Raw genomic sequence first — 25812 nt, 5'->3', positions numbered from 1 at the left:
AGGCTTGGGAGGGCTGCCAGATGATGCCGGGAGCACCCCAGTGCTGGCCGACTGGATCTTCATCAGTCGTGGGCTTCAGGGCTGCTGGCCGACTGCCTTTTACCAGTCGTGGGCATCAGATAGCTGGCCGACTGCATTTATGCAGTCGTGGACCTCTTTCTTCAGTCGTGGACACTTCTAGTGCTGGCCGACTGCCCTTCCAGGGAGGTATATATAGGTCCTCAGCCCCCATGCCTTATTTGTATCATATCTCGGGATCTTCTTGTGTATATAGAGCAGAGTTACACGCCTACATCTGTCTCTCTCTTGTGCTGTTTTTTTGCCTGCGTTTTTGCTCTTGTGTTCCCAGATTTGGTCATCATCTCCGCTGCATATTCTGACATGGTATCAGAGCCTAGGCTCTAGATAGGTCTTGGGATTTGTGTGAGCAAGAGGGCTGTTTTTGTGGCTGATTGGTGGACTGTTTTGGGCTGATCGGGAAGAGGAGAAGCAAGAGGAAGGCGGGCTGATTTGCTGGACAGCCACTTGCAGGTATCAGTTCTTCTTTGTTCCCACCCACCCACCCTTTTCAGAGTACATCCCCGCTATGGCAGATCTGTTTGAGATGGCCGAGAGACATGTGAAGATCCCGACACTCCCCACGTTCCCGGTGGACCGTCAGTTGGACGGGAGCAACTACGGCATATGGAAGGTGATGATGGAATCCGTTCTGGAGTCTTACGACCTCGCCGATTTCGTCGTTGTTGGTGTTCCACGGCCGGAAGTAGAGGAAGGGGAGTTACCGTCAACCCGAAAGGACCGGGAGGCCCAGACACAGATGTGGGATCGTGTCAACGCTAGGGTCCGTTCGTTTATTTTCCTCAACTGCACACCGCAGGTAATCAATCATATAAAGCATATGACGCTGGCCAGAGGTATATGGCAGCATTTGGCCTCACTTTACAACAGGGTATCGCCCATGAAGAGGATTTCCTTGGAAGTACAGATGCGGGTTATGAGCCCTGCAAAATCGTCGACGATGCGGGGGCATATTAACAAGCTGCAGGCTCTTCAACAGGAAGTTCTCCAGGCTGGGAAGGAGATATCGTCAGAGGACATGGCCATCACGTTGCTGTCACATTTGCCCTCTTCGTACTCAGCATTTTACTCCTCTTTGATTACCAGTGTGGCAGGCTCAGCACCATCACCATCACGTGGGAGGAGCTTGTGCCCATGGTCCTGGATCAAGAGGAACGATTCACGAACCCTCCTCAGGGTGGAGGTTCGGAGGCCTTTACTGGCCAACGGTCGAAAGGCCGTAATTCGGGCAAAGGGAAGGCTTCATCGAAGAAGTCTTCTGAGAAGAAGTCCGACGCTGACCGCGAGAAGCTGAAGGCAGAGAGGACCTGTAATGATTGTGGCGAGAAAGGCCACTACTGGAGGCAGTGTCCCAAGCGGAAGACCGAGAAGGGTGAAGACTCCTCAGCAATCACGAAGACTCCGGCTTTTGTGCACTTGGAGGTGATGGACAGCGATGTTTCATTTTCTTCAGGCAGGGAGGAGATTGGAGGACTCTCCGCAACGGATACTCCGGAGTGGATTCTCGATAGTGGTGCTTCCAGGCACATGACTCCTTCCCGTTCCGGTTTACAGGATCTCTGCAGGTGTTCTAGTCAGATTCTTATTGGGGATACGTCCACTATCCCAGTTCACAGTGAGGGCAGGATGGAGATAGTTCCCGATGGCAGAGGGAGAAGCATTCCTCCTAGGTGTTGTATGTTCCGGCACTGGGTTTTCATCTGTTGTCAGTGCATCAGGTTTGCAAGACTGGCGTACGGGTGGAGTTTGATGAGCATTTTGTTGCTCTCCGGGACAAAGCAACAGGCCAAGTGGTTTGGGAAGGTGGAGTGGAGAATGGAGTCTACAGGCTTTCAGCACTCTCTCTCCTAGGTCCTCAAGATTGTGATGAGTGGCAGTGTGGTAATAGCTACTCAGGTGTGGATACGCTGCAGGTGCGGGCTTTCCGGGACCAGATGGTGGATAGCTTACCAGTAGATGGCAGCAGTTGGCAAGAACTTTCCAGTACTGAGGTTGGTAGTTCTTGTGTTTGTGAGTCAGAGGAAGCTGAACAGGTCACTTATGCTCTGATGTCTCGTAGTGTTCGGGACATAGAACTTCCAATAGTTGAGGATGTTCTTTCCACGGGGACCTTTCGGAAAGCCAGGCAGGTGACAGGTGATTACTTGCAGCTGAAGGAGGTGGTTTCTCCAGGCTTTGTGGTTCCGGATTCAGAGGGGGTGGTTGACAGGTTTCAAAAGGCCTTGCGTGGTCTTTAGAAGGTTTCCAGGACTTGCTTGTGCACCGTAACAGGTGTTGATCCTTGTGAGCAGTGTGATGTCTCTGTGACTCAGAAGCTGTATGGTTCATTGATCTGGTTGATGGACACCGGATTGGACGGGAGCTTCTTGATGAGGCAGTTGAGCTCTTGGTTGCAGATGTCTCTTTGTGAGGCAGGATTGCGTTTCCTGTGGTTTCTGCGGCATGCGAAGGATCATGGACTCTTGTACACAGGAGGGGGATTGTTGGATGGAGTCCGACTCCACGGTTGGAGTGACTCGGTTTGGGGAGGAGATCCGGACACGAGGAGATCTACTTATGCCCCAGGAGCAGTTTTACGGAGCAGGAGGAGGTTACATTGCAGGTTTGGGCTTCCACTGGAGGAACCCTTGGTCATCTAGAGGCACTTTGTTCGTGAACAGATTGTTGCTGATGACATCTTGCTGGAGTTCTGTTCGACGGAGGACAGTACGGTGGACCTCTTCACGAAGTCGCTCTCAGGATTTGCTCAGGCGGCACCCCAGCTCCCAGTGGTTGGTCACACAGCCAGGAGCTGAGAGGGGGTGTTAGAAGTCATCTCCTGTCTAGTTTTATACACCAGGGCCTTTGTTGTGGGTGTGCCTGCCCTTATGAGGTGTTTTCCCATTTTTCCCCACTCCGTATTTTTCCCCTATTTTTCCCATTTTTCTGAGGCTTGGAGGGCTGCCAGATGATGCCGGGAGCACCCCAGTGCTGGCCGACTGGATCTTCATCAGTCGTGGGCTTCAGGGCTGCTGGCCGACTGCCTTTTACCAGTCGTGGGCATCAGATAGCTGGCCGACTGCATTTATGCAGTCGTGGACCTCTTTCTTCAGTCGTGGACACTTCTAGTGCTGGCCGACTGCCCTTCCAGGGAGGTATATATAGGTCCTCAGCCCCCATGCCTTATTTGTATCATATCTCAGGATCTTCTTGTGTATATAGAGCAGAGTTACACGCCTACATCTGTCTCTCTCTTGTGCTGTTTTTCTGCCTGCGTTTTTGCTCGTGTTCCCAGATTTGGTCATCATCTCCGCTGCATATTCTGACAGATTATCCCATATGCTAGAGCATGGGAAGTCGAAGAGCCATATATAGGGTGTGGTGGCACCTTGTCATAGATATCTCCTCCGGCCGGGTTTTTTTGGGGGGGAGCAACGGCTAGGAGATGGGAGCCCAGGCACCGACGTTGCTTAGTGCCCTAGGGTGCTGTGCGTGTTGCTATTGCGTGACTTTGACAATTTAACCACCCAACCATTATCAATGACCTTGGGCGTCCGGTGTGTACCTTCTCGGCCACACACCGTACCACACGCCCCCTATGTCCCCGGTGGTACCCCCATGCTATACATCACTGGGTCTTTGGCCTACAATCGTCACCCACAAACGTTACCTGTTCACACTTATTATTATAAGCAATTATGTGCAATAGTATGCCGCCATTGGTTTACCCACGCAACGTCCGTGTGTCCCACGCATCACTGGCGTGTAAATCCCACGTAACAATGTACGCATCTCACGTGTAAGGGTCAAAACAAACGGTGCACTTGATCCCACAACTCTTCACTCTTGGATTCATCAGTTTGAAGCCTACTTTGCTACTTGTAGGAAGTCAAACATAGAGAAGGTGGTGTTAGCTAGTTGCCTCATCGAAGAGGAAGCCATCTCATGGTGGACTCACTATAGGTGGGTCCAGTTTGTTATTGACCTCATTATCTTGAGCGACTTGAGAGGACGAGTTTGGGGACAACTGGGTAGTGATTTGATTTGGTAGTACCTGACAAGATGGGAACCTGGTTGGAGGGGGTTGACTACCCATGATGCTAATCGGAGAAGAAGACAAACTTTAAACGTGTTTAAGAGTAATCCGTTCTTGAGTGAGGCAGAGGAAAGTGCAGCGAAGAGGAGGGAGGCGGAGGGGAAAGCAAGAAGGGAAGGAAAGGGCAGCGAAGAGGGCAGGGCTAGAAGGGGAGGCCAGGTAGTGTGGGCAGAAGGGAAGGGGAGGAAACGAGGGGCAGTAGAGGCGGGGGCAGCTAAGTTTGGGGGGGGGGTGGGGGGGGCGAAGTGGGGGAAGCAAAGGCTGTGAGGAAGCGTGGGCAACGGAGGATGGGGGCAGCTAAGCGGCAGGGAGGGCAGAGGGCAGTGAGAGGAGAGGGGCGGGCAGGTGAGAGAGGAGAAGGGTGGGCAGAGAAGGCACAGAGGTGTGCAGTGTGGTCTAGGGCACAATGGTATCATGACGGTTAACCAACGATGCGTGGAAGAATGGGGTTGCCTATGGCACTGGTGGCCTTTGGTGGTGGTTGGCAATGATGGTGTCGCTACTACGATGGTTGAGCAGGGCCACCCGTTTGCATGAGAAAGGTGGATAGGGTGGGAAAGCTAGCCTCGCAATCCTAGTGGTGGCACACCCACGGCGGGGAGATGGCTGAGGCAGCTAGCAACACACTATAGAGGTTTAAAAATGGAGGTGCTGCAACCTTGGCAACAACTGGTCTAGAGGCAGGGTGGCCGAGTAGGCGAGTGTGGGTCAAGGACAAGATAGGACGGGGCTGAAGAGAGGTTAGGGGTTGCCGGGTGGGTTGCTGTGGGGAGAAGAGTGGCTGTGGCTAGGTGGGAGGGTGACCAAGAGTGACAAGGTAGCTTGACTCTTCTAGTGATGGGATTGATCGTTTAATGCAGGGTTGCGAGCATGGTTGATTGGCAGGAGTGGGTCTGGAGTGGGGGTTTATTTGCAACTCCGGCATTGGAAACTTTGTATCTTATCGGTCATCTCTAAACGTCTCTCCTAGCCCATTGCCTCGAAGTGCTATGGTAGGCTTTCCACGTATTGGGTGACTTGCCTTCAGTCATTCTGGGTCAATTGTGAGGTCATCCATAGCTTGGAGCTAGATTAAGAACTCTTAAGTCATCACAACTATAGGGCACCACCCCTTCCTCTGAAGGCTATGAGGACAATGCGGTGGTGGATACAATGGGTACCTCAGCAACATTGATTATGTGCACCCCCTTATCTAGGCCTTTCTCTTGTTTGAGTTCTATTTGGCCGTGCTCTTGGGGAACCCATAGCTCTTTGAAATCTTGCAAAAATGTATGGTCCATCAATGAATGAGGAAAGGGGAAGGAGGTTTCTGCTTGCTCGCCTTCTGGTTTAACAGCCCCCATTACTTGCTGTTGAGCATGAGTGACTGCAGCATTGGGGGTGAGAAACTTAGCGATGAATCGCAATGGGCACCACACGCCGATAGTGCAAGATTGGACGGTTGTGAGGCATGGGTGGATGAGGCTGGTGGGCAGGTGCAGGTGTAGGAGCTAAAATGACAGGGTTGGTAGGTGGATTAGGAATGAGGGGTGGAAGGTATGACTCATGAGGCAGGTGGAGAAGGGGCCTAGCAGTAATCGGGGGCAATGGTAGGTTGGGATGCTGAAGTGATGGGTGATGATGGTGTGTAGGGTGCAGTGTAGTAACAAGTTCACCAGAGCTAAAGTAGAGGTTGGAAACTATTGTTGTTGGTGAATGTGACAAAATCCCTTCAGCAAAGTTGGCACGTTGACCCTCCACTGGCCGAGGTGGCTAGAGAGGGATTTTGGCGGTTATGGCTATGAGAGGATCTCCCTCTCACACAACTTCAATGGGATCCAGGGGAGTGGACATGGCATGATTCCTTTGATAGAGAGGAGGCCCCGACACCCCTTTCTTTGCTTACACCACACGGTTGGGGCCGGAGATTCAGATGCCCATGATCACAGGCACTCCAACAATAGCGGGGCACTCGCAGTCTTAGGGCCTCCCTCCTCAATTTCTCTCAGATTTTTTGGAAGAGGCCATTGGACAATTTTTGGCTACGAAAGATCACTCTCTCCGTGCGGCAATTGGCACATCGGAGCTTGACGATAGGCACTTGGCTGGCCATCGGAGGTAGGCCATCAGTTTGTTCAAGGTGTGGCCAGTGGAGCTAGGCTAACAGTTTGTTCGAGGTGTGGCCATTAGAGGTAGGCCAACAGTTTGTTCGAGGTGTGGCCATCTTCAGGAGACCCAACGACATTGCCTTTGGGATTGCTCGAAGGCTCAGCAAGTCTGGTAGAGGATTCTTTGCATTTTTCAACCCCCACCACATCATTGCGCCACCCCCCCCCCCCCCCCCCCGCGGGCGGGCGTGGCGAGGGCGGGCGCACAGTTACTTGGTTCCAGTTGCTTGGGCCACTTAGGTTGAGGCCACCATGGCATATGAGGAGGATGTGGCGGCCTTGCCTTGCAAGTCTCTCATTGCCATATCTTCGTAGTTCCAATTCGAACTCCCTCTTCCGAGCATTGGAGTCTCAGTTCTTGCTAGAGATGGGAGATTTGTAGAAGTATTGTTGGGTGGCATATTTGGAGAGCTCGTTGTGTAGTGAGGCCATCGAGGGCACCCTCACCCTGGCATAGCGGAGTCCATTCGGAGCACCTAGCTTGATATCATTCATATCCTCTGTGGACATTGGGGGAAGCTTCAAGGGGGCTCTGATTGCATATGGAAGTGCCCGCGAGGCCTTCTTGTGGATTTGGTGTCACAATCCTTTTCTCACTGACAATGGTGGTGAGCCCATTGGTCATTATAGACCACCTTTGTGTGGTTGTTCCCCCCTTCCCATTGTATGAGGTAGCCTTCTCCTCCCAAAGTGGCGAGCTAGGGAGAGGAGCACCTTTCCCCTTTCTTCAGTTTTCTTGATTATTGCTCCCCTCCATGGAGTTGAGTTTGTACTTAGCCAGCATGGTTATTTTGCTTAGTAACTAATAGAAGGATTTCTTTGTCGGAAAAATAAAATAAAATCCCTGTAGGAAATAGTAGCAGTCCTTGTCCTCATGACCCCCATTATCGCAAAAGGAACAACACTGCCTCTTTGAGCAATCTTGCATGGTATGATGACCGAATAATTGACAGAGGGCATACTGTTAAATTTGCAGCAATGTGATGAGCTATGGTGGATCAAATGCTAGAATCAACATCATTAGAAAAGAGATTAGATGATAATTAAGACGTGATTAGTGAGCTATTAACTGATAACTTAATGTAGGCATGGATAATAAAAAACCAGCAAATTCTCATTAGGCCAATGGCTCAATTTATAGAGTTTACATCCAAGTATCTAATCCCACTGATCTCTCTTTGATTCTCTCCACCTCTTTTGCTTGATTCTCTCTATCTCTTCCCAAAATATCTCCACACCTCTTAAATCTTCTCATGCTACCCTTTATTCTCTCCCAATAGATACTTCTCACCTTTTCACAGCTTCTCTCACATTTACAGATTCTTTTTTACAGCCTCTTGCTAAGGGCTTGTTCCCGCACACACCCTATTCACTTGTATATTTCAACACCTCCCTTCAAGTGAATACTCCTAGCACACCTGGACCCTATACCAAGTTTTCCTCTTACTTGATAGTCCGCGACCAGTGCCTCAAGTCCCTAAACCATAGTCCTTGACACTCTCTCTCTCTATTCGTCCAAGGCTACTACAAGTGCTCGTGACCTTGACTAAAGTGCTCACGCATACATCTACCACATGGCCTACATCATCGGTGGCTCAGAGGTGGTTTTACACTGTTGGGGCAGGTTACATTGGATTGTAGGGTTTCTCTCTCTCTCTCTCTCTCTCTCTCTCTCTCTCTTTCAGAAAAGATGATCTGACTCCACTTCCTTAGGAGCCTCCATGAAGTTTGCCGATGTCGTTTCTTCTCCACTGGGTTTGTTGTAGCAGTCTCTTGCCATGTGTCCTGGCTTCTCACAGTTGTGGCAACAAGTGAAGGTCCTTCCTCTTACTCTGTCTCTTCCTCGTCCTCGTCCTCGAGAGAATCCTCCTCGGGTGAAGAATGCTTTTTCTTCTCCAGTTGTTGAGTCCAGCCATTTCTTCTCTTTGACTCTGGTCTCTTGCTCTAGTAAAGCTCCTTCTATCTCGTGCAGCTTCAATTCAGGTACATTTTTTAATGTTGCTACAATGTTTTCATATTCATCTTTGTCCACACTCTTCAGAAGCATTGCTAGTGTCTCATCATCTTCTACCTTTTTGCCAATGGCTACAGTTGTTGCTTAATGCTTTTATATTTGTTCAAGTGTGTGATTAAAGGTTCACTTTCCTTCATATCCAGTTTGTAGAATTGTATTAACAGATTTATCTTTGAATTTTCTGCTTGAGTGCCAAATAATTTATTGAGTTTATCCCATGCATCTTTTGTCCATTGTATCCCTGTGATGTGATGAATGATTTCATCATTTAAACTGAGTGCAATAAGTCCTAATGCTTTCTCATTCCTGCTCGTCCACTCTTTTTTTCCTCTCACCTCTGGGCATTCATCTCTTCCCTCAACTAGTCCCCACAGATTTTTCCTCATGAGCAAATACATGGTTTTTGTCTGCAATGTGTAAAACTGCTCTCCATTAAATTTGGCTATCTCGTGTCGTACTCATGATGATGTGAAGGGGGTCTTACCTCTTGATTCAATTTCAAGATTCAAGGGCAGTGTCTACCCTTTTATAACTCAATCTGGTGTTTAGGTGATGATTACAACAGATTTATCAGCATAAATTCACCATTAAACCAAGGGTAACAAATCTGTACGGAATGGTTGGAGTATCAAACCATCTCCGAATTGCAATCTGAAGTTATAGGGATCTGTATCAGATACCCAATGGTTAATTTGAATCCTCAATTGCACCAAAATATAGCGATTAGTATTGATTAATCATTGATTAGTAAATTAATCCTCTGTTTTGTGTGTAGAAAACAGAGTATGCGGGGAGTCCAGATTTGGAGCCTTAGAGTTCAAATGAGCTCAAATCCTTTCAAGGCCATCAATAGCAATTAGTCTAGTAGAGGATTAAGCCAAGAAACTCAAGATTTGACCAAACATTGAATGCTTAATCTCTGTTTTACCAAAGTCACCTGTAGATTTGATGAAGAGCTTGGATCTCACTGTAGACTTGATCAAATCAAAAACTGTCTTCACCAGCTTGTAGAGCACTCTTGAAAACCCCTAGGGTCAAGAGGAATTAGAGCCATTTCATCTGGTGTAGACAAGATCTCCATTTTCCTTCAGAAAAAAGGTGTTTGCAGATTCGCGAAATTCGGCAGCTACGAGCAGCGGTTTGGCGCGCCGATTAGATGGGCTGAATTGTGGGCAAGGTGGCTATGTTTGCCTAGAAGCATTTACCCTAATGTTGATCCTAGAGAGAGATCAAGCCTCTCCACTAGCTAGGGGTGCAGAGACTCTTAAAAAAGAAAAGGTAAAATTTGATTATCTACTAATCTTGATTAGCTAGGTGATTAGCAAGATAATGAGCTCATAAATTTGATGGATTCTAGGCTAGGCTCTGATACCATGTTAAATTTGCAGCAATGTGATGAGCTATGGTGGATCAAATGCTAGAATCAACATCATTAGAAAAGAGATTAGATGATAATGAAGACGTGATTAGTGAGAAATTAACTAATAGCTTAATGTAGGCATGGATAATAAAAAACCAGCAAATTCTCATTAGGCTAATGCCTCAATTTATAGAGTTTACATCCAAGCATCTAATCCCACTGATCTCTCCTTGATTCACTCCACCTCTTTTGCTTGATTCTCTCCACCTCTTCCCATAATATCTCCACACCAATCTTCCCATGCTACCCTTTATTCTCTCCCAGTAGATACTTCTCACCTTTTCACAGCTTCTCTCACATTTACAGATTCTCTTTTACAGCCTCTTGCTAAGGGCTTGTTCCTGCACACACCCTATTCACTTGTATAGTTCAACACACACCACGGCTTCTTCTTAATTTCTTTTGTTGGCATCTCATCTCCTTTATCTTCCTCCTAAGTTGGGCCAAGGTGCCCTCTTCATTTTGAGTCTTTTGGAGCTTGAGAGTCTTCAATTCTCTTTTGAGCTTGGCATGTGGGTCATCCGGGAAGTTGTGGTGGATGAAGTGGAACCCTAGGTAAACTTAAAAATGAGATGGACGTTCTCCAGTTGAGAGGCTAGCTTTAGAATTCTAGTAAGCTAGAGTGTCGGGCTTCAAACTTTCTCGAATCTTATGCTGAGAGATTCGAGGTATTGCTTGCATGATCCACCGGCGTACCATGATGAACTCACCAAGATGGTTGGATAGAAGGGTGACCGACATTGGTTCTTGTCATCAACTCTGTTGGGGGTTAGGGTTTCAGAGAAACAAAGACACACACACACACACACAAAGATGGTACATAGCAGCAAGCTCTCAAGAGAGTGAGAGAGATGGTGATTGCTACTCAAAGTAGATGAGATACAACGATGTGTGGAGCAAGGGAGTTGACTCCACAATATCATAATACAATAAAATAATTGTGGTGTCCTTTCATACTTAATATCCAAGGGGAAAAACCCAAAGGGAGAAAAGTGTCCTTGGTTAGCCCATGTTGACATGTGGCACTACTCATAGCATATGTGGCATAACTCATTAGCATATATGCTAATAAAACCCCCCGTAGTGGCATTGTGAACCTGTACAAGGTCGATAGCAGATCACTCCCTATAGGAAAGTAAGCCTAAAGCTTTGCAGAAAACTTTAAATTTCTCTCGAGGCAATGTCTTCATGAATAGATTTGCAACATTGTCCTGTGTAGAGCAGTAAGATAATGTGATCTCCCTTGCATGAATCCTCTCTCTGACATAGTGATAATGAATCTCTATGTGCTTAGTGTGTGCATAAAACACTGGGTTTCGTGCCACGGCTATAGCACTTTGACTGTTAGTGAGTATGGTGGTGGTTGTCTGTTGACACTCACGAAGATCAATCATCAATCTCCTCAGCCATACACAATCTACTCTGTCGGTAAAGGCTGTCTTGTACTCAGTCTCACAAGTAGATGTGGCAACAGTGGGCTGCTTCTTGCTAAGCCATGATATGCGTAAATGTCCCAAAAAGGGACAATTTTCACTGGTAGACTGCCATGTATCATAGTAACTAGCCCAATATAAAACAATGTAAGCATGTAACTGCAAGTTGCCTCTGCCTTGGGATATACCAATGCAAGATCCAGGGAGCCCTGAAGATAGCGGAAGATCCACTTCACTGCTTGCCAATGCTCTGTACCTGGGTTGTGGATAAATTTGCTACATTGGGAAACCCCAAACTGAATATCTGGCGTGTGTTGCATAAATATATGAGGCAACTCACTTCTTGGCTGTAAACACTCATATCAAAAGGCTCTCCAACATCATACATGCTCAATTTCAGCCTGGCTCCATCGGAGTAGAGATGGGCTTACAATCTTGAAACCCGAATTTGTGCAACAGCTTTTGAATGTACTTTGATTGGTTTACATAAATCCCAACATCTGTTTGTACAAATTGTATGCCCAAATAATAATGCAACAATCCTAAATCTGTCATCTCAAATGACGATTGCAATTCAGCTTTGAATGCTGAAATTTTATCCATATTATATCTAGTCAGCAACATGCCATCCACATAAAGAATGAGCATAATCAAAGTGCCATGATCCTCTTTCACATAGAGAGTGGTCTCCGTTGGACTATTGCAAAATCCATGCGTGGTCAAATAAGTGTGTATCTTCTCATACCAAGCTCGATGAGCTTCTTTGAGACCATAAAGTGCGTGGTCAAATAAGTATGTATCTTCTCATACGAAGCTCGAGGAGCTTCTTTGAGACCATAAAGTGCTTTTCGAAGCTTGCATACTTTGTTTTCGTGACCATGCATCACAAAACAAATGGGCTGATTTACATACACTTCTTCCCGCAAATGAAGAGATTCTGTCCTCTCGGCTTTTTTGAAACAAATGAAGACAAACAGGGTTAGGGTTAGGGTTTACACAGGTTCAAGCAAGCGTGGAAAACAAGGAAAGGAAGTGAACACGACTGCTGTATTCTTCAATGATAGAAAAATCAAGTACAAGCCACATGATAGTGACCCCTAAAGGATAAGTGTTCACATGTCCGGCCATAAATGTGCCGGGTGGACCAAAACACTTATAAACTGCATATAAGTGAAATTGAACTAAACTGGGGGAAAAAACCTCCACTAACTGAAGTAAAAAGTGCCCCAGTAACCTACTGATGATCACTAGCACTCCTCTGGGTGCATACACAGCATAAAACCCAACAAACCCCCCTGGAGTGATATGTGATCACTGTACATCATCCACCAAAAGGAAACAAATTCAAAGCATTGCAGAATGCTTCAAATTTCGGACGTGGTAATGCCTTGGTGAAGATGTCTGCCACATTCTGATCTGTAGGACAGTAGATCAGACTGATATCTCCTGCCTGGAGTCTCTCCCGAACAAAATGATAGTGAATCTCAATGTGTTTCGTGCGAGCATGAAACACAGGATTCCTGGCCACAGCAATGGCACTCTGACTATCAGTATAGATAGGTGTAGGCTCCTCCACTGAAATATCCATATCAGTCATAAGACGACGCAGCCAAACACACTCAACAGTAGTAGTGTAGGCTGCTCTGTACTCTGCCTCACAAGACGAAGTGGCCACTGTGGTCTGTTTCTTGCTTAGCCAAGAAATGCATGAAGCGCCAAGGAAGAAACAATTCCCACTAGTGGAATGTCTGGTATCAAAATCACCAGCCCAATCTGAATCACTGTAAGCATGTAACTGCATGTCACCCCCCTCAGGATAAAGCAACCCAAGAGACAAGGTACCCTGCAAATAACGGAATACACGCTTCACAGCTTGCCAATGTGACAACCGTGGGCTGTGCATGAATCTGCTCAACTGAGAGACTGCATACTGAATGTCTGGCCTTGTATTACACAAGTATATGAGGCACCCAACAGCCTGAGCATATGTAGTGGCATCAAAGGAAACACTGTCATCTTGTAGTGACAGTTTCATCCCAGGCTCCATAGGAGTACTAATAGGCTTGCAATCCTGAAATTTAAACTTCTCCAGAAGTTTAGCAACATAACGTGATTGCAACAACCCAATGCCTCTGTTATCTTGCACAAACTGTATGCCCAAATAGTAATGTACAAGGCCCAAGTCAGACATGTCAAATGTCTGTTGCAGTATCTCCTTAAAAGCTGCAATTTTGTCATCATTTGATCCCATGAGCAAGAGATCATCCACTTAAAGACTGATGACCAGCAGATTTGTCTCTTCTTTCTTCACATACAAAGTGGTCTTTGATGGACTGTTCACAAATCCCTGAGTGAGTAGAAAAGCATCTATTTTTGCATACCAAGCTCGTGGAGCTTGTTTCAAACCATACAAGGCCTTTTTCAGCCTGCATACTTTCCCCTCATGACCATGTTCTGCAAATCCCATGGGCTGAAATACATAAACTTCCTCCTCGAGGTCCCCATGTAGGAATGCAGTCTTTATGTCCAACTGGTGAACAACCCAACCACGATGTGCAGCCAATGCAATGACACACCTAAGTGTCGACATACGGGATGTAGGAGCAAATGTCTCCTCATAATCAATGCCCTTCTTCTGTGCATAGCCCTTTGCAACTAGACGGGCTTTGTACCTGTCAATGGATCCATTTGCATGTCTTTTCAACTTATAGACCCATTTAGTACCAATGGCTTTCTTGCCTTTGGGCAGATCAACCAAATCCCATGTTTGATTCTTTTTAATAGAATCAATCTCATCCTGCATGGCTTTGTTCCAATGCACATTATCTCGTGCATCCACAAATGAATCAGGCTCATCATCATCCTGTAAACTGGCTTCCATGACCAGATTCAAATCCATGATGTGTGCATGCTCATTGGTCCTTGTCTCCCTACGAGTACGACCAGCAAGAGGACCCTCTAAATGGCTGTCCTGTAATGTCCTCAAATACCATCTAGGTATATGTCTGACCTGTGGTGCCTGCTGTCCCATATTTGGTTCAGCTTCTGGCTCATTTGGCTGCTGAATTTCTGCACCACCTACATCATTTGCTGGCTGTCCAGTACCCTCATGAGTTGGATCACCAACTGTGGAATGAAACTCCATGGGTAGTAGACCTTCAAACACATCATTTTCAGCCTGATTTGCCTCATAACCAGCCATGGATAATTCTGATTTTTCATCAAAAATCACATCCCGACTGATGAATATCTTCCTGGATAGTGGGTCATATAACCTGTAGCCCTTGCTCTCACGGCTATACCCAACAAAAATGCATCTTGTGGCTTTATCATCAAGCTTCCTCCTTAACTCTTTGGGTATGTGTGCATATGCAAGACACCCAAAGATACGAAAATACGATACAGAAGGCTTGCGGCCATGCCAAGCCTCAAAAGGAGTAATAGAAACCAATGCCTTTGTGGGACATCGATTCAAAATATGACAAGCACACATTACTGCTTCCACCCAAAAGATATGTGGTAGTCTTTTTGCCTTTAGCATACATCTGGCCATCTCCATGAGTGACCGATTTTTCCTTTCTGCAACCCCATTCTGCTGTGGAGTGTAAGGAGTAGTATACTGATGTTTTATACCTCTACTCCCAAGAAAGGAATTCAGCACATGTGACATATATTCCCCCCCTCGGTCAGAACGGAGAGTCTTCACCTTGCATCCTGACTCTATCTCAGCAAGTGCTACAAAGGCCAAAAATGCATCATATACCTGTGATTTCTGTGTCAAAGGATAGACCCAGCATATACGAGAGAAGTCATCAATAAATGTTGCAAAATAAAAGCAACCACCTAATGACTTCGTCTGCATGGGACCACAAAGATCACTGTGTATAAGTTGCAACTTTGCAGTTGCTCTTAGAGCCTGATCACGTGGGAAGGAAAACCTGTGCATTTTTCCCAAAATACATCCTTCACAAATGTGATCTGGAGGCTTCTCCATGAGAGGTAGATCTGTAAACATATTATGTCGTTGCATAAGCATAAGACTACCAAAATTTACATGCCCCATGCGAGCATGCCATAACTCCGCATCAACCATAGCTGGAGTAAGAGTGAATGCATGATAAGCAGACTGATCCACTGGCTGAAATGCATCCAACTCATAAAGTCCATGACATAATGTACCAGTAAGCATCAAGGTCAAGGCATTTGCTTTGTCTCTGACCATGCATTTATCATCATCAAAATGGACTTGCATTCCACAATGTGCTAAAGAAGAAATGGACAACAAATTCTTCTTTATCCCTGGTACATATAAGGCATCTGTAAGGCGGAGAATGGAGCCATCAATGGCTGTAAGCTGAATCTCCCCAATGCCACACACTGGATATGAAGCATTGTTGGCACACTGAACAGTTTTGCCAACAGGGGCAGGGCCAACATGACTAAACAAATCCCTGCGAGATGTGATATGCTTTGAGGCACCACTATCAAAATACCAAGTACATGCATGCTCTGTCAAACTGAGTGCCTGTGAAGACCAAGAGGCATCATAGCTGCATGTAAAAAAACAGTAATCCCTGTCCTCAACAAAAGAAGCAGTCTCTGGAGGAGCTTTAGGAGCATCATTAACAGACATCCCAGCTTCCTTTGCCTTCTCTTTGGCAATCCTCTTCCTACATTCCGTGATGTAGTGACCTGGCTTCTTACAGTAATGACATTTGCCCTTCTTCTTGGGCTGTCCATCACCTTTCTTGGTATCCTGTGAAGAACCACCATCACCTGAATTTTGATTTGCACTCTTTGGCTGAGATTTCCCTTTCCCCTTTTGACCTGTAGTAAATGCTTGTTCAGCATTTGTGTTCATATTCATATTCTTCCTCATTTGCTCCTCTTGTAGTAAGAGAGCAACAAGTTCCTGATACTTGAGGGGTTCAACAGCATTCCTCATGCTGAGGTTTAAAGAGGTATGGAAAGCCAAGTAAGATCTTGGCAAAGAGTGCAAAATGGTGGACACAAGCTGTGTCTCAGGAATAATCTCATCCACATTGATGAGTTGCTCTCTCAAATCCTGCAGCTTGTTTAAGTGGCTAGACATATCATCTCCTTCATTCATTTTCTGATTTTCAAGCTCTCTTTTCAAAAATGAGATCCTAGCCTCATTACGAGCAGCATACATCTGCTTCAAAGTCACCCATGCATTCTGTGAAGAGCCAGCTGAACGAATATGAGGTATAATGGACCTCTGAACTGACAATGCAATGAGTGACAAAGCTTGTGCATCCCTGGCATCCCATGTCTTTTGAGCATTTGTTCTCTGAACAGGCAATGGCTGTCCTGGAGCCTGTACCTGTTGTCCTCGTCCACGAGCACCCCCTTGGGGAGGAGTCTCTGGAGCCAATGGACCTGGACGTGGTTCATCACCACTAACAAAATCCCAAAGACTTATAGCCACAAGCACATTTTTCAGCATAAAACTCCACAAGGAGTAGTTCGTGCCATCCAATTTGTCTTCCTTAGACAAATATGTGAATACATCACTTTGCTGTTGATTTGCCATTATGCTTTACGCACAATGTTGTACCTGTTTACCAAAAAACCCAATGGCAAAAACCCTGATAACAACTGTACTCCACTGAATACAGTTCACCCAAATCTGCCTGCACTCTCAATCCTCTGAATGTGCAGCTCAATGCACCAATGACTGAGTAGAGCAGCAAATGGCGTACACAATGCCAAAATGCCCCAAAAATGCCCAAATTTGCTGCACCCAAACTGTGCAAAAAACCTGTATATTTTCTTGCTAGAAAATCTGCCTGTTGTGCCTGTATATTTTCACAGAGAAAATTAAAGTGCCCAATATTCAAAACTTGTAATGCTTACCAGCTGAGATTTCAACAGGTACAAGTTGACTGTAGTGTGCAGATACGTGGACTGTTGTACTATGCAGGTAAAGATGACTGTACGGAGCAGACTGCAGGTACGATGACTGTACGGCAGATGTACTCAGCTGGTACTCTACGGAGCACTGTACGGAGCAGTGCGAACAGGTGCACAGCAGGTACTCGTTGTAAGTAGTTGCAGGTACTCGTAGCAAGTACAGTCGATGACAAAGTCGACCAGAGCTGTACAGGTACAATCGGCGCTGAAGGCGTATGGTTGCAGAGGTAACAGTCGGCGCTGACTTGTACAGTTGGCGCAGGCAGGTGACAGTCGGCGCTTACGGTGGCTGGTACACGTACGCTGAATAGCGCTGACTGGGGCTGCAGGCGGCGTCTTACAGGTGGCGCACAGGTACACGGGCTGAAGGCGGCGACTGACTGATGTTGTACCCGACTGAAGGCGACCACGTTACAGAAGGCGGCGCACAGCTGCAGGCGGCGATTTTCTGGCTGAGCTTACTGTACGGGCAGGTACTGTTGTACGGGCTGCAGCAATACAGAGCTTCAATGCTCTGTTGAAGGCGGCGCAGGCTGTGTACGGGCAGGTAGTGTAGAGCTTCAATGGCTCTGATACCAATTGAAGACAAACAGGGTTAGGGTTAGGGTTTACACTTGTTCAAGCAAGCGTGGAAAACAAGGAAAGGAAGTGAACACGACTGCTGTATTCTTCAATGATAGAAAAATCAAGTACAAGCCACATGATAGTGACCCCTAAAGGATAAGTGTTCACATGTCCGGCCATAAATGTGCCGGGTGGACCAAAACACTTATAAACTGCATATAAGTGAAACTGAACTAAACTGGGGGAAAAAACCTCCACTAACTGAAGTAAAAAGTGCCCCAGTAACCTACTGATGATCACTAGCACTCCTCTGGGTGCATACACAGCATAAAACCCAACAACAAAGATGAACAAATTCTTAGAGTTAACCTAGTGGAGCAGTTGATTTTATGTCCAATTGATGCACTTTCCATCCATGATGGGCAGCCAATACAACAACACATCTAACTGTGGCCGTACGAGAAGTGGGTACGAAAGTGCAAGACTAGGGTAGACTAGAGCAAGCGGGGTGGCGACGTGCATGCGATTGTGGTTGGCCATAGTCGGCGGATGAGTCAGCAATGGCCACGTCGGAGTGCGTGAAGCCCTCTAGGCATACAGATCTGAAACAGCCCAAAGATACGTGGGCGCCGACTGCCGGACGTTCCTGCCACAGTGACAGAACTTGGATCCTGATTTGTACCAAATCGTGGCCTATGCCACATAAGCCACAAGTGCGGCTGAGCGTTGCCTTGCAACACCCCTTGTGGTGCGAGCGCCCCTCCTGAGAGGGGCGGCGGCGGAGCCCATTAGCTTTGTCCTTTTTGGAGGCTGAAACAGGCGGCAGGCGCCAACCAGGCGTAGGGCGGGTGGAAGGACCGCAGAGTAGGTGCCGAATAGATTGCGTAGGTGACGGAAAAACGTAGGAACCTCGCCGGAAGTTAGGCGCCAAAAACTGCATGGCCAGAGGGAAGCAACCCAACTTTGATACCACTATTGGGGGTTAGGGTTTCAGAGAAACAAAGACACACACACACACAAAGATGGTACACAACAGCAAGCTCTCAAGAGAGTGAGAGAGATGGTGATTGCTACTCAAAGTAGATGAGATAAAAAGATGTGTGGAGCAAGGGAGTTGACTCCACAATATCATAGTACAATAAAATAAGTGTGGTGTCCTCTCAGACCTAATATCCAAGGGGAAAAACCCAAAGGGAGAAAAGTGCCCTTGGTTAGCTCATGCTCACATGTGGCACTACTCATAGCATATGTGGCATAATTCATTAGCATATATGCTAATAAACGCAGCTACGGTTTCTCAAGGCCATAGCTGGAAGGTGCTTCGCTCTTGAAGGACACAATCCTCATAGTTGCTTGGTCGAAAAGTGCGGAGGAAGGTGTCCATCAAAGTGGTCCAATCAACAAAATGGTTGATCGGAATGCACATCATTCAGGAGTCCATATCTTGAATCATCATCGGAAATGTTCATGATTATTCATGCACTTAATAGATTACATAGGTTAGGTGAATCTTCTCCTTTTCTCAATGTGTGTTTAGTTTGTGCATCTTAATCAACTTTAATTAGTGTTCATCAGGTGCATAATTACACGCTTTTGTATTAGCATGCAACATTCTTGTCTTGAAGTTTGATTGCTGTAAAAGTGCTTCCTTTAGCAAAGTACTTGGCCTTGAAACAAAGTTGAAGGAGTGAGTGCATGTGATTAAGTTTGTTCACCTGTTCTTGTTCTCTTAAAAGGAATTTGAGATCTTTAAGTTTGTGTTTTTATAGGTTGTTTCACCCCATTGTGTTTTGTTTTGTAGGCCTTACATATCTGGTCTCGACTTTGACTCCAAGGTATGCATTGTGAGCCTTGTTTTTCTCGGTCTGTTGTCCTTTTTTGGGGGGGGGGGAGAAAAGACTTCTATTAGGCATGAAAAAAATTACAAAAAGGGAGATTTCAAATCAAGCAGGGAGGACATCTCAACCAATTTGGTGCCTCGTGTGCTGCCTGTAAGGTCCCATATGAGTGGTAATGAAAAAGATGCCTTGATCCCACTCTCTCATGATGTGGCCGCACTTTCTCTCTGTAGCCCTCAAAGATCCCTAAATCCTGGCCCAAGTGGCCATGAGTGTGGATAATATCACACCAAATCTTGCAAATGCAGTGTGTATCATAAACCAAAGTGCTCTCCATGGCTTCAGTGCATCTAGCCTTCCAAATGTGCCAAGTTGTGATGCTAGCAATGATCTCCCATGTAGTGTCCAACCTCTGTGTTGATGTAGCTTGACTTTGGTAGGTCTTGAAGATGGCACCGCTGATCCACTCCATGACCATATCTTTATTGCTCCCCTCAAACCTAAGTTAAGGGGGGCCTGACTGTGTCAACCAAGCAATAGCACCAAAACAAATGTAGTCACCCCCCCTCATCCTTCCAAAAAGGTGTGCTATTGCAATCCAAATGCTCTGTGCCCCCCTGCATTCCCATAAGCAATGGTAGACTAAATCTCAAGGTCTCGTGCATCTTAGGCAAGTTGGGCTAGCATCAACGACCATCTCCACTGGTTGGTGGCAAGACCACTATGTAGAGAAAGCCAAATAAAAGAGGAAATCTTTGTTTCCTTGTACGAGTGCCACAACCTCCACCAAATAGCTCTCTGAATGTCAAGGGTGATCCCATAAGCCTCCCATTGAGGTCTAAGAGTAGGGGCTCTCTGGATGTGTCCCAAAACCGGGTGTCTAGCATCGTGCTTTCGATTGGTTCTTCTTCATCCATTGGGGTACCCCCAGTACTACATCGGGCAGGACCTAGAGCTTTCCCCCATCATGAGGAGGATCTTTAGTTTTTATTATCTCATTGTATATACCATCTTTTCATGAGGTCACTATTATATTTTTTGTACTCATCATCTTTCATGATATATTAACAGCATAGTTCATCTTTTCATTATCTAACGATCTTTCACTTCACGGTGTTTTTTTAATCTTCCTCACTGAGGATGGTGAGCACTCTAGTGGTGGGTGACCTATAGTCATCAAGGGTTCCCACATTGTACTGTTCCGGCCGGACCAGCTCAGGGTGTCACACCACCGCATCGTCACACTGTCACACCGCCACAAAGATAGGAGATGCCACGACTCCACCGACTCTGCCACGTCTTGCAGGAATCATTTAAATGGTCTCTCAACTCATCCTTGAGAACATCCTTCATGCTCTATCCTTTGTACTACATCGTATCCTCAACCTGGAGTGCCGTAGTCACTTGTCTATTTCAGCCCGTGTGTCGTCCTACTCACTGTGACCACTGTTGGGTGCACTCGGTGCAGTGAAGGGCACGTAACAGCGTCTTGGAGTAATACAACTGTTGTTCCAGTATTCTTGTCACTCTTGCCAATCTTGTCATTTGTGGTATGCTCCATTCTAATCTGTCTATGCATGTGTGCGCTGCGCTGTGAGCATTGAGGACTCTGGACATACTGTCCAAAGGAGAACCACCGATTAGTGTGCCGGGCAACCAACCCTGCTACAGACTGACCTTAGCTGAACTGATGAAGATTACATTTGAAATATTATTGTCATACCTTTCTACTTATTTCCTTCTTCTTGTAGCATGTGTTTTTCCTGTGAACTGAAAATGTAGCTCCTCAATAATTCCAGGGTGTGTATTTGGCCTCAGTCAGTAGCACTGGTTCTCTTGCGATTCACGACTACGAGTCTTTATATTGCCATGCTCAAGGTTTTCTGCCTTCTCAAGATCTGTTTACCAAGTTTTTTCCCAAAGTTTTCAGTACCTGCAGGTCTTGATCTGAATTGTCTATATGTTTCTCTTGGCATTGCGTAATTGCAAACAGATTTCTGTACTGCTGCTTAATTCCTACATGCTGCATAATCTCAACTGACCAGTCCCTTATTTGTTGTATAACCAGGTTCACGCATGGGCACAGTGATGCCTGTGATGCAGTTGCCACTATGTCAAAAACTTGCGGCTGTGAGTTGGAATCCTAAAAATCAGGATGAGGTATGCAGAGTAGCATTTTAAAGATTTTTGTAGTTTGAATCGTTTGTACATTTGCACGACTTGTTACTCTGTGCCCGCCTTTTCAATGAGCTCTAAGGCCTGATGACTTCAACAGGTTGAGTCATTTTCTTTAAAGAGCCGGAATCACAGGCTGCTTCTAGCTTATCAAGCTTCTGTAAAAATTCCTTCCTCCTTTAGCCTCATCACAAAAACCTTTGGTTGCAGTTTTCCAATCAGGTCACTCACCCTTTTTTTTTTGGGAAAGTGAGTACTATATGTCAAGTCCACAAGGGTGACCAAAGAATACCAACTAGCTGGACCAGGTTCCAATATTGATCAGGCAAATACATTGACATCTTGCAACACATTGATTATCTAACTTAATCTCCAGGAGCTGTGCCCATTAAAGTTCATTTATAAGATTTATTATCCTATGGCATCATTGTCAGTATCATAACCTGTGATGCACCTACCCCTACAGGCATGGCCAACCAGATGTACAGTGTTTTGGGCGGCCAGGACAGCAAGATTCAGGCACCCAAGTGTGGACTGGCTGGGCCAAGCAATGGCCAGCAGATGGGTGGCCAGTATGGACATGTATGGAGAAATTGGGGAAAAACAGGTCGTGTAGCTTGCTGAGTAGCCCAAAGACCCCAATAAAAGAATCTTTTTGGTTTGTTTCTCATTATCTCGTATTTCCTGGTAGTTCTACTGCAAAGGAGTGTTTACTCAAGGCAGCAGAGCTGAAAATGATCTGCAGAAGGGAAGTGATGGCACAATTTTCAAATAGGCAACATTCCTGTCCTGATGCACAAAGTGAGGACAGTGGTGCGTGAGAGAGAGAGAGAGAGAGGGAGAAACCCTAATGCTGCACAGCTGAATGTGAAACCCTAATTTTGCACAGCACTGATTTGGAGAAACCCTAATCTGTGCAGCAGAAATCTTGGTGAAGCCCTAATTTGTGCAGAACCCTAATTCAGCTGCAAAAATAAAATTCATCGGCTGGTTGTGAAGCTCCGTGCTGCTGAGTGCTGCGCCTCCCTGGCTTCTCCTCCTTGGTTGTGCCCCTACTTGGCCCTCTGCTGCCTGTCATCCCCCCTTCTTATTTACCTCCTACTGCCCACCTTCCCCCCCCTCTGCTGTGCCCTCCTGCTGCCTGATATAACAACCCCCCCTTTTTCACCCTCCTTTGCCCGCATTCTATTTTTCGCCACCGCTTAGTGTGCCGGGCAACCAACCTTGCTACAGGTACACTAAATTTGTTTGTGCTTTACGCCTTTCCATTGGCCCGGGGGTAATAAGCACGTGACCTCCGATGGAAGATCTTATACCTGCTCAGTTAGGTGGTAACATAGTTGCCATGGGTTTTTTGAAACGCGTTTCTTTAACTTTTCTTTCAAATCCCAGACGTTTCAAAAACGTTTCATATAGAAGGGGGGGGGGGTACAGGCCCCAAAATTTATATATAAGTTTATAATATGTAAAAAATTATGTTGTCTTCCCTACAAAACAATATTAAACATGCATCATTTACACATTAAAACATGTTTACAAGTTAAAACTAAAGAATTTGGGTGACTTGGTTACCATGGGCACCCAACCGACCAATTGGCATAAATAAATTGGCAACATCACATAGTCCACTCAGCACTCAAAGTGATCACAAAAAGTTTGAATCCTGAGTTGATACACCAATTGGCATAAATAAACTGGCAACATCAAGAATCAAGATCCGGATTCCATCATCAATAATGGCAATTGCACAAAACTCAAGAAATAATATACAAAGTAGCCTGCAGACAAGAGTGACATGGTCCACTGAGCACTCAAAGTGATCACAAAAAGTATGAATCTTGAGTCTCAATCTTGAATTCTGAATTGTTTGCAGGCACCAGTTTGCATGCACGAATGCCTTCCTAAGTTAAACCTGTGAAATGGGCCTTAACACGGATTATGGACCCTCTTGAGCAAACCTTGCAAAAATAACATTTCCACTTTTGGGTGCGTGAACCACCATATCTTGATAAAGGAGTGACACGGGCCCACATGGCATCCCTAGTGCGAGGCATCTTGAGAAAGGCAGGGCAACATTGGCACCTTGGCATGAAAACTCCCAAATTTCAAAATCTGTATTTTTTAAAACAAAATTGAAGAAAAAGGCACAAATCAGCACAACCAACTTGAGAGATAGTAGGGTGCGGTGGGATGGGTGGTTGGTTAGATCCATTATGGGTCATACATTGACGATAGTTGGCATTGGCGGCTCTGCCGGGGTTACCTCATCCGGATCCTTGGGGAAGAGAATCGAGCTGGCCCTTGCGAACAGAACAGCCTGATGGACTATCTCTCTTCAACTCTCTGAGCACACACACCTAGGAAATGTGTTCATCCCACCATTTCAAGATCCTCTTCTAGCTGCTGATCCGATCTCAAGCCCCAATCACATTTTCCGATCTATCGATCAGTAATATGGTTTGACGGGTTCATGTATCAAAATAAACCCTAATATTGGCTCAAAAAGTCGAAGCGGGAAGTGGCCGAATGAAAAAAGCGTTTGATTTTAGTAAATTTGTTGAATTTCGAAAGAGCTTTCTTTCTTGTTTCTGGAGTCCCAAAAATGTTGGTGGTGTGGGCTAACTCTCCCGGATCTTCTGCTGGGTGGACTTGGGTAAGGCTTGTGTCACCCACCACTGACGCACCATGAAGTCGCCAAGGTAAGTCGGTGAGCGGGCCATTGGCACTGTGGTCTGTGTCATGAGTTCCGACACTTTCTCTCTTGGTAGCAATTGGAGCTTCCCTAGTTCTTGGGGAATGCGGTCCTCATAGTTACCAAGACGGAAGGTCCGGAGGAAGGTGTCCTTCAGAGTGGTCCAGTCTATAAAGTGGTCAATTGGAAGTTGACTGAACCACTTGTTTGCAGAACCTTGAAGAGTGGACAGAAAGAGCACCAAAAAGGCATCCTCCCGCTCAAGTCCTCGGCTCTTACAAACGGAGATGAACCGTTGGATGTGGTAATCCACATCCTCAGTGGGGATGATCCTTTGAAGGTGGGGAGGCTGGAGCTTGACGTTGCGCTAGGAGGATTGGTTGGACCAGGACCTCCCGCGTTGCCAAGGGTGGGGTTACCAAGGTTAGCCGCCATAGGAAGGGGTGGAGGAGGTTTCCTAGGTGGCAAGTAGCTGAAGCTCTTCTTACTGTAGCAGCGTATTGAAAGAGGACTTTTGGATGGGCTCACCGCACTACCACAAGAGCGTGTATTGGGCATGCAGAGAGGACGCAACATGGAAAGAGGACGCAATACGGCACCACAACAAAAAGGACGCAACACAAAAGAAAAGGTGAGCTATCAAGACTCCTAGTTTCGTCGCATCGGGCGTGCCAAATTTTAGTGCACCTGTAGAGCAGGGCTAGTTGTCCGGTACACACTGTGGTGGCTCTCCTCTAGACAATATGGCCGGAGTCCTCTATGCTCACAGCACAACACATAAGACACTATGTAGCAAACACCACACAAAAGAGACGAGATTGCGAAAGGAAAGTGAACGCTTGCACTAATCAGAGAACACTGATACAGGTCCCTCACTGTGCCATGCACACTCAACAGAGGTCATAGTGAAGAGGACGACATAGCTCAAAACTGATCACAAAACACAGGGTACAAGTGGTATGAAGGATGAGCATAAGGATCTCCTTCAAGATAGCATAAAAGGATGTCCTCCTAGGATAAGGATCAAAAGGATGTCTTTCTATTTGTTATAATCCTTAGTGCTAGGCTTCATCATGGGTGAGTCTGCCCTGTATCTCCGGAGCTTTGATAGAAACTTAGTACACAGACCTTTGTATGGATGTATGTCATAGTCACAAGGGACGGGGGACGGTAATGGGGGACGGGGACGGGAACGGGACGGGGGATGGCCATATGTAGGGAACGGGGGACGGGGGTAGGAACGACACTTAAAAATTACTTTGTCAGTACCACCCACTCGCCTATACGGGCAAAGCTTGCATGTCCATGGCTGTGCACCACCTCCATGAGGGGATGGGGTGTGATTGACCTCATCCCACCATGTCCATCCCATCGTCCTTCTACAGGTAGTTGGAACTTGAAGAGCCACTACCACAAGGAGGATGCCATGGATGATGGATGCC

General features: G+C 46.3%; 1 protein-coding gene across 3 annotated transcripts in view; it reads left to right on the top strand.

The window, feature by feature from the left end:
• Nucleotides 1-25812, top strand: part of LOC147606308 (Transducin/WD40 repeat-like superfamily protein) — an 88072-nt gene that overhangs the window by 15440 nt on the left and 46820 nt on the right. For all 3 annotated transcript variants that reach the window (XR_015264959.1, XM_086791903.1, XM_086791904.1), the window contains exons 4-6: nucleotides 19467-19500; nucleotides 21303-21381; nucleotides 21572-21663. Coding sequence is in view for 2 of the 3 variants with exons in the window: in XM_086791903.1 (XP_086648029.1) it covers nucleotides 19467-19500; nucleotides 21303-21381; nucleotides 21572-21663 (205 nt within the window). In the remaining variant the exon portion in view is untranslated. The remainder of the gene's footprint in view (nucleotides 1-19466; nucleotides 19501-21302; nucleotides 21382-21571; nucleotides 21664-25812) is intronic.

Source organism: Cibotium barometz, chromosome 57 (genome assembly GCF_041138505.1).
Source record: "Cibotium barometz isolate CiBa-2024 chromosome 57, ASM4113850v1, whole genome shotgun sequence".
NCBI lineage: Eukaryota > Viridiplantae > Streptophyta > Polypodiopsida > Cyatheales > Cibotiaceae > Cibotium > Cibotium barometz.
This window is presented reverse-complemented; position numbering and strand designations above follow the sequence as displayed.